This window comes from Limanda limanda, chromosome 3, assembly GCF_963576545.1.
Source record: "Limanda limanda chromosome 3, fLimLim1.1, whole genome shotgun sequence".
Lineage (NCBI taxonomy): Eukaryota > Metazoa > Chordata > Actinopteri > Pleuronectiformes > Pleuronectidae > Limanda > Limanda limanda.
In genome coordinates this window covers 22,669,090-22,679,144 of record NC_083638.1, presented here as the reverse complement: position 1 = coordinate 22,679,144, position 10,055 = coordinate 22,669,090, and the positions used below count along the sequence as shown (strand labels likewise).

General features: G+C 40.0%; 1 protein-coding gene across 1 annotated transcript in view; it reads left to right on the top strand.

Moving 5' to 3' along the window:
• Positions 1 to 4,050: 4,050 nt before the first annotated feature.
• LOC132998185 (aquaporin-3-like) overlaps positions 4,051 to 10,055 on the top strand; it is an 11,646-nt gene continuing 5,641 nt past the window's right edge. Inside the window, exons 1-5 of the mRNA XM_061067683.1 lie at positions 4,051 to 4,152; positions 4,791 to 4,917; positions 7,329 to 7,466; positions 7,654 to 7,772; positions 8,535 to 8,749. Coding sequence (XP_060923666.1) covers positions 4,051 to 4,152; positions 4,791 to 4,917; positions 7,329 to 7,466; positions 7,654 to 7,772; positions 8,535 to 8,749 — 701 coding nt within the window. The remainder of the gene's footprint in view (positions 4,153 to 4,790; positions 4,918 to 7,328; positions 7,467 to 7,653; positions 7,773 to 8,534; positions 8,750 to 10,055) is intronic.

Below are 10,055 nucleotides of genomic sequence, written 5' to 3'. Positions count from 1 at the left end.
GGAACATGAACTTAGACATACACACCTAAAATAAATACTGCTTAAAAAAGTAGTAGATTGAAACTGTAATAAACAAAACGTGCACAAACATGAACTTATACATGACCACGTGTAGACATATTCATATTTGCACATCCATACATACCAATACACTTCTCATCTGCTCACAAGATCACCACAACCTCCAGGGTCTCCATAAGAATCTGGTCATGTCTTAATCTAATATAATGTGAACTCAACAATATATATAACAATAATAATTAGATTTGCTGCCTCATTTGTCGTCTGTAGTGTATAGGCTTTATAACACAGGAGCTTTTTTTGGAGAAATGTTTATAAGTTGCCACAATGTGAAATGATTATTGTTGTGTATATAATTAGCTTTCTACGCTAACTCAATAGTGAACACATTGCACTTCTCATTAAATTATCACAACATACTGATTCACCGAAGGAGTTTGCAAGTGTTAATTGTATAAATGGTATATTATCTTTAACCCAACAGCTACAACGTATACAACAATAATAATTCAGCATGTAGATCTGGTTTCTACTCTCCTCTATTTGGCTTCTAGTATAGACTTACACATGATCCATTTTGCATTAGTGTATCAAAAGTTGCAATTGAAAATAAAAATCTTTTAATATGCTTCCCAACTCTTTAGGTAAATCCAGATGGTCTTCTCTCAGTATAAAGTAATATAAGTTAGTATAAAACGCCATACAAGTGATATAATCCAGCATGTTTATTAGATTTTCTTCTTTGACTCTGACTCCGAGTACAAAAAACAAAGGGCCCATTCTGCAGAAGTGTTTATGAGTTAAACAAACCACAGCTCCAGAGAGCAGGCCTGTAGTGATAGTGAAACCAAAAAGAAAAGTCTGTACATTTTCCCATTGAGCAGATTCTGGAGCTTTTCCTAACAAGATCTTCCTCTGCGGAGTTTTCCCCGACTTTCATGCATTTCCAAAAAGTTCCCATTTCTTCTTGAGCCCTTTGCAGACTTGTCCTGACACTTTCATTTTGTTTAACCTTGGACACCGTAGCTTTAACAACCTCTCTCACACAGACACTTAAAAGCAAACTTCATTGAATAAATCAGCTCACATTCTTGCTGCATCATTAACTATTTCCTAAGTGACATAAAGGTGTCAAACTGCTTCCCTGCGCTCACCATCACCCTGCGCTCTTTATTTGCTGAACACCGTCTCCCGAAGCTCTAAGATGTTATGCAAATGCGGGCTGCGGCCTTTGCAGCCACTTGCTGTGGTGTTGTTGGCAGAGATTTGTCCTGCAGGTGATAATTCCTTCCAGCGCCTCCTTTAAACAACCCCAATAAACATCCGCCAATTAGCCTTGAGAGAGCCTGTCTCACAAACCTAGATGAGGGAATTAGAGCATATCCACAACACACACACACACACACACACACACACACACACACACACACACACACACATCCCCATTCATGAAACCACCGCAGCATGCAGGAGTTTATTTGTGATGCATCCAGAGTTAAATAGTTTTATTCAAGATCAGGTTTATTGATCATTCCAGGCCCTTTAAATGTTAGATCTCATAATCTGAGCCTCTTGACAGGACAAAGGAGCGAGGAGACAGATGCGGGCCCCATCATTTGCAAATCCCCGGAGGATGCTTTCTCTCCATCAGCACATCGGCCTTTCTTCACAGCATGGGCGACACTCTCCAAGTGTCTGGTTCACATCAAAGCCCGCAGCGCTGACATTGATGAATGCAGTGAAAACATCCCGTCCTCGGGCCTGTCGCCTTCACCGTTTCACAGAGCCCAGCGAACGGGAGATAAGACGCACCGGGGCCGGGCGCACCGCGATGTGACAGACTGCAGCAGGCGACCGCGTTCAAAGTGCATACACCGAGCGCCCCCTGTTGGAGGATGTGGGCACAGACTCCTCTGACTCGATGGCCCTCGATTTGAATAATTTTTTTAGATGTTATGATTAAGATATGTGACGCCAGAGCACGATACAATATTAAAGGCAACCAAAGACACATATTGAAATTCACAATATGGATGTAAAAAAACAAATAAGACAGCTGCATTTTTAAGGTATTAAGTTGATCAACAGCAGATACAACCTTTGAATTGATTTGTGCCTGTTTGAGCCTTTAAAGGTTTTCATTTTAATAAGCTTTATTGGAATGACATTCACATGTGTTGCCAACGCTCAAATACAATATCAAAGACAATCAAACATTCACATTTAACATTTGAAAATGTTATTTATAAAAAACAATACATAAACAAGTGAGAAAATTGAGATGGCACTGAGTTATTCATGTTACAATCTATAATATAACAGAATTACTGATTTTAATCTGTGTGCCACTGTTTGGGTCTTTTATTGTGATTGAAATTACAAATGTTTCTGTTAAACTACTCTCTCTGTCTTTCGCGATTGAAAATGTTCAATTCAAAAAGTTTTTTTGGCATGACATTGTTGCCAACGCTCAAAGATAATATTAAAATTAAAATGTTCTATTTAAAGAAAACAAGTGAACAAATGGAGATGGCACTAAGTTGATCATGTTACAATATATATTATTGTCCCATTGTTTGTGACTGTTATTGTGACAGCACATCACATACTTGGCAGTCAAAACCGCTCTCTCTCTATCGCTCACACATACTCACACACTCACACACACACTGACACACACTACTTAAGAGTTCATTTTACGAATTTAAAATAATTTCAAAACTGACTCAAACAAAAGTGAGTTATAGATATTTTCATATTGTTATATAATCAATAATAATAACAAACAAACCCACATGCAGGTATATGTCCATAAGTTCACTTTTAGGTAAGATTCTCTTCTCTCAAGTTGTTTTCCTTAAGTGTGGAGGTAGCTTGAAGCTACTAATCTATGTGTATTTGTGTTGATGATATTTGGTAGGAAAATGTGTGGTTTAACTCTGGATCAGACCTCCTTCATAAAATCTATTTATATATTAAATATATTCATCAATGTGGTGGTGACATGTTCGTGTGTATTCTTTACCTGTGTTATTTTATTTAATAAAATAAGAGTGTTTCTTTACTATATTTTTGAATTAAAGGTATTTAAAAAAAATCATATTCTAAGTATTCATTAAATATCTTGTTTTTGATTACGACAAATTAGGTTTTTCCCTTTTCCTTTCTTACTTTATTAACAAAATAATGTTGTATTTCAAATCACTTTTACACACATATACAGTAAGTATTCATGAAGGAACACCTACCATTCATTTCACACAGCTGCTTTTTCACATCTGATGCATGTACGTTTTATTTTACAATTCATAGGGAGAAAGAGAAATGTGTACAATACTAACTAGCTGTTAGCTAGCTAGCTTCTTTTGTGGCTAGCTAATTATAGCTAGGCCAACAAATTAAAACTTGAAATAGAACAGTATATACTTAATAGACTGATTGATATGCATTTGAAAATATGCTTTTGATTTTCTTTATCCAAAGTGTTAGTACGGCTGGTCAATCATTTCAGATTAATGGTTGACATGTTCATAAATATACTGGATGAGGAAAATGAGGAGGCAATTCTATGTCCTGATTCTGGATCTGAAATCTGTGATGCTGAGGACCTAGAGTTTGTTCTACACAGGATCAAGCTGGAGTTTTGGGTGTGTCTTGGAATTCAGCTTTCCTAAATGAAGAAGGCTTCTTTGATAAATTATAGGCGGATATTTGATGTCACAGAGGACTGCTCTTGTATGTCATCAAAGGGGCCTTCTCCTATATAACAAATAAGGAATACGTAGTTTCAAAGCAAACATGGTACAGCAGACTTTGACCTCTCTATATGTGATGAAAAGTTGACCCCTGGCGGTTAGAGAGGGAATCGATCGCAGAGAGCTTAACGCGCTGCAGCTGAAGAGCAAGGAGGCGGCAACCGACTGTCATCCAGAGAGAGTAGAGTTTATCTGTTTGTTCTGGTCGGAGGAAGAACATCAAGGAGATCCAGACAACAAAAAAACAACAACAACAACAACAACAACAACAACAATGAAAGGCGAGAACAAGAGGAAGCTGAGGGAGATGTGTCGCCTGAGGATGGACATCTTGAGGGAGTTCCTGGTGGAGTGTCTTGGGACATTTGTCCTGGTAGTGAGTACCTCCCTCTGCACCTGTCACCCAGATCCCAGCGCCGCTCGGAGGCTGGGAACCACTATGCTAATAAGGTGTCAAACCGGGACTGCTGTCTCTCATGTGTCTCTATTAGCAGAATTAAGTCTCTCTTTGATGGGCTCACATGTCAGAGAGCTGAAGGAAATCTTAACAAGATGTGACTCGTCTTTATTCCTCATCCAAAAGTGAACTGTTAAACCAGAACTGGGTTGTTGTAGATGCATTAAGTAATTTCCTCTCAGTTAAGCTCATTAGAGGACTAAGAGTAAGAAAAAAAAAATTTAAATGTTTTTTTCTCTGTTTTCTTGGGAGAGATGTCTCTGTTTCACAGTTGTTGGTTTTCCATGATCCCCACCTGCCACATCAGAGGAGGGATGCAGCCCTTTTTACTCTTGGATGACTGCTCTCATCTCTAAATTGCTTCTTCCTTTTTAACTAATAAATGGGGGGATTAATTATTTTTCAAGTTGGACAAATTGTCTGTGGCAGTCAGAGGCTGTTGCTGGACAAGAGGGCTAGTGTTAATGGTGTGTATAATTGGAATAATTAAAAGCAATGTCTCGTTCCTCCTCAATCCTTTGTGTTTTTTTCCCTTTTTCTTTTTGTCTGTGTCCCAGCTCTTTGGATGTGGTTCAGTGGCCCAGGTGGTGCTCAGTAGAGGGGCTCTCGGGGGGGCCTTGACCATCCACATAGGCTTTGCCGTGGGAGTCACGATGGGCATCTACATGGCAGCATCAGTGTCAGGTAACAGTCGAGTGATATATATCCACATCTTAGTTCAGACGGAACCATCTATACGTTTCATTATCATTCACGCATTGAACACTTTTTTGAAAAACGCCTTTTTCTGTCTGACCACTTTGTGTGTGTGTGTGTGTGTGTGTGTGTGTGTGTGTGTGTGTGTGTGTGTGTGTGTGTGTGCGTGTGTGTGTGTGTGTGTGTGTTTGTGTGTGTGTGTGTGTGTGTGTGTGTGCGTGTGCGTGTGCGTGCGTGCGTGCCTGTGTGTGTGTGTGTGTGTGTGTGTGTGTGTGTGTGTGTGTGTGTGTGTGTGTGTATATATGTGTGTGTGTGTGGGTGGGTGGGTGCCTGTGTGGAGATATTGTGTCCAAATGGGACTTTATCTGCGGCATTCGTCCAGGATTATAGTAAGAAGAGCCTGCTGCAGTTTGCCAGCAGTGATATGGATACGAGGGAAGAGTTGTTGAATGTCACATGCTTCTCATGTTGACTGTCCATTAAACAGTAATTGAGGGATTCAGCACGTCAAGGGTTACATTGTACGGACTCCACAAGTTCTCTTTATGGTCATTTCCTGCATATTTGGGATGGGGAAATAATCATCGGAAACAGACAGAAGAGATCGTTTAAATGTGATATTACTGGTCCCAGGCAAGAAATAGTACAGCAGATAAAAATGCAAATTTGTTGTTTTAGCACTTCAGATCTTGGATGGATAGATAGGTGGATGATGTGGGCAAAATGATATTAAAAAAAGATTGTCATATCAGTTAATGTTGATTCCTTTTTTTTTTTTGGTAAAATTTGAAATAGGAATTTTGCTCCTGAGTGAAGGTTGTGGTTTTAAACTCTTCTATAAGCAGAGACATACACTTGATAAACAGCTAAACATTTTACAAATCTGAAGTCGATGACATGTGTGTTTTACCTCCTCACTTTGCTTGCACAATGAATCAGCATTCTATAGATGTATATTGAACCTTTTTAATATTGCTATAAATGAAAATTATATTACAATAACTATTGTTATTGTTTTACTGCCCAAGTGTCACCTCTGGACAGGTTAGCCTTTTCCTTAAGTTTTCTTAAAGCTAAGGTAAGCTAACTTTATAACCATATATTTAACAGACAAATATGATACTGATGTTGATCTTCTCATAGAAGAAAAACGGCAAATAAGACACGTCAGATTTGAACTCATCAGTCCCATGATGGCAAGGTTCTTTCTGTGTATGTTTTAGTGCATCAGAAGATTGAGAGGCTAATGTGGTTTGTCTTTGAGACTTAATATTATTCATGAGGAATATGGGTTTGAAGGAAACAACCTGCACATGCTTTTGTTGTTGTTTGTCACGTTTCGGTCTTTTATTCTGACCCACGTTCCAATGGAACTTGTGCGATGTTTAATGAGAGGAGTTGTAAAGCTTCAGAAGAAGAGTAGAAAAAGCCTGAGGACACGGAGGGTAATATATGGAGAGCTTTTTCTGCATGACTGGGCCATTCAGCCCCGGGGTCCACAGCTCAGTGGGAAGCTTCTGTCCAAAGACATGTCTGAAGATGATCATAGGTATTGGACTAATGAGCTTTACTGGGGCATGGGTCTCTGGAGAGGAGGGGGGTCAGGTGTGACAAGCCTGGCTTTCTAGGCTCGCCTGGCAGGATGGCCCCATAGGAGAAGAAAACACAATTGTTTTCACTTTGTAGTCTCAGATTTTAGATGACATTGTTCCGTAAGTGTGACACATCGTGGTCACTCTAATGACCTGCAGTCTACGTGTGCCTTAAGCAGATTCAAGCTCATTATGTCAGATGCAATTGAAATCGGCAGGTCTGGCTGGTTGTCGTGGACAGTGTTTGTGAACAGGACGGGGAGATTAACAATGGGCGCATGGCTGATACCCCCAGTGGTGTGACCACAGTGAGGTCAAAGCCAAGATCCCAGAGTGTTAAATAAATGACCCCACACTACCACCCCCGCCCAGAAACAATTGGCTGGAATGTGTCCACACACGCCTGTTTAAGACGATGTAGAACATAGGAAAACAGGCCGACTCTGAGGGCCCAAAAACCCAGGGCCCTTTGTTTTGAAATTCATGGAGATGTTTGACTGAATGAACATTTGAGGGGTTTAATTTAAGCACCAAATGATCAGTCTGTCACTGAATGTGTATTCCACTGAACTCCACTTATATTGACTGTAAAAAAAAAACTTGGCTAAGTATTTCGAATGAGCTCGGACACAAATGTTTTAACTTTTTTCCTTTGTCAACGGATTGAGTTAATCAGTAATCAGCAGCTATATTGACATCATTGAACACATCTGGGGGGTCTTGTTGAGGACCACTGCGTGCATGACAAGATGGTGTATATCAAGCTTTGTGTTACTTGTGTCCACCTGTTTCCTTGCTTTGTTGTAGGAGGCCACGTGAACCCGGCAGTCACTCTGGCCATGGTGATCCTGGGGAAGCTGCCACTGAAGAAGCTCCCTGTGTACATGGTGGCTCAGTTCCTGGGGGCTTTCATTGGAGCCTGTGGGGTCTATGTGTTGTACTATGGTAGGTGTGAACAAACTGTCTCAGAAGGCAGGATATCCAGGTCAGGATCCAGATTATCTAGTTAACCTCCTTATGAATTTAACCAATATTTGAATCCTGTCTTTTTTATGATTTGGTTACACAAAAACAGCTTTTCAGTAATAAAATGAATACACAGTTTATTTTTATTGTATGTTATTTTCCTCAGATGCTTTGATGGACTTCAGCAGTGGGCAACTGTTGGTTACTGGGCCCAATGCCACGGCAAACATCTTTTCAACTTATCCTGCACAACATCTCTTCCACCTAAATGGGTTTGTGGATCAGGTAAGGGTTAAAGACTCGTTTTTAATTGATATTTCTACAATTTATATGCTTTAAACAAACTGCCTGACGACGTGAGAGTATTTTTCTTTTCTTTTTTCGTTTTGAATCTCATATTCAGCATTGCAGGGTTTTTACCCCTTCTAACGGAATTATTGATGTCAGTGGGATGGCAGAATTTTTCCATCATGATTCTTTGTATGTGGAAGTCACTGGAGCATACAGAGATGCATACGAGCCTATATAGAGTCTACGATGTGAGCTTGCATTTTGTGCATTCATGAATGAATCTAAGCTTAAATGGACACAGTTGTTTGCTGATGTATGAACAATTCTGCTCAGATGCTGAGAATAACCTCCATCTGCATGAGAGTACATGTCAGTTTGTGTATTAGTGAAGGCAGGAGGATATAAAAGCTCTAATCTGTTGTTTCTCTTTCTTTTTTTGTTGATAATATACCTTTTAGGTAGATTAAGTTTGTGTTATAAGTTTCCCAAGTGATTATATTTTCGAAAAGCCATTATTTCTGCATGTTTACAAGCATTACCGATTTAAACAAAGCAGCAACACCATTAGAAACATTTATAATTAACTGTAAGAGTAACAGTCATCTCAACCAGGAGTGATTTTTTGATGGACCTATATAGAAACACTGCTTTATCCAGACATAAACCAGGGTAAAGGGGAAGCCTCATTAAAGGTTTAAACCAGATAACAGGGAAAAGATGTTTTCATTGTAATATCCTGATACTTTTGTTTTTAAGGTTTTCTCAGCTGGCATTCTGGTCCTGTGCATCCTGGTCATCACTGACAAGTACACCCGTGTGCCAGAAGGCCTGCAGCCTCTGCTCATCGGCTGGGTCATCATGGGCATCGGAGTGGCCATGGGACTGAACTGCGGCTATGCCCTCAATCCAGCCCGAGACTTCGGCCCACGGGTCTTCACAGCTGTGGCCGGCTGGGGCTCGGATGTGTTCAGGTAATTTGAATGATGCAGTGACAAAAAGGTTCCTGATATCATTTTTAAAGTACAGTGTTTAAAATGTGTAATTATAAACCCTAAATGTTTACTATCCAGAGCTATGTTGGGATTATTATCAGAAATAAAAGTAGAAGAAACTTTTTTTCCAAGCTGCTTTACTGAGAAAGCCACTGGTCCATTAAGTATTGCTGCTCTTACTCTCACCAGTTCCTGAGACACTCTCGATGTGTGATGTAAGAAACTCCAAGTTTAATCAAGTGGCTGCACTTTCATGAAGCGTTCGTAGCTCCCTCCCTGTTCTCCTGACAAACAGAATGAATATTTCAAAGACCATGCATATATTCACTGCATTTTGAAAAAGGGCTCTGGGATTAATGTTAACAAATTGCTTCATTTGAGATACTGTCTGCACGTTGGAGACAAAAGAGCAGACCCTGTCTCACTTTCACGTTGGACTTTGTCAAGAGTGCAAACAAAGCTGTCACTCTCAGGTACATAAACTCAGTGGCTCACAACAGAACATTTGAAATGCAATACTTATACAGGATACTTCTAAAAACATATATAGGCTTGACAAGCAAGCTTGTTTTATCCCTCTATAACCTGTGCAATGCTAAAATATCATTCTTCAATCATTTTGTTGAAGCATCTTGATTAGAGGCTTTTAATTTTCACAGATGGTGAAAGTTTTTTCTGCTTTACTCAGCAAATCAAAGCCTCTTTTGCTCACGTGCTGCCTCTCCAAAGCTTCAGCACAGTATAGTACAGACACAATGAACTAAGTAATGTAGTAAGGGCTCAATCTGTTCTAAGATCTGTTGAAAGGTGCACAGTACGTGCTAGTGAGGGTGTTAGGAGAGGAGGCACTCTCTGAACAGATGAGTCTTTGAGAGTATATGAAAGGTAGAGAATTACGTCCCTACTAATGGTTTTCATAGCTTGTTACACCATTGAGAACAGTGGAGGTTTTTTGATGATTGAAGACTCCACATTCAGCAGTCTGTAAGGGTTTCACTGTGCCTGAACGAAGGCCGACCAGAAGGGCATTGCAATAGTTGAGGCTGGACATATCCATGGCCCCGTAACAGGCATTGGGTTGGGTAGAAGGCCTTCTTATGTTGCAAAGCAGCATGAGCAGGAGATGAATACAGCATGGTCAGAGAAGCATAGATCACAGGGTATCAGTATTATCTGGTTTGATCCAGGTGTCAGTCAGCACCAGCAGTTCAAGAGACAGCTGGTTAGCATAGGCAGGAAGTAATTCGGCTTTATTAACTGCAGACTGGCAGCTCCACAATCCATT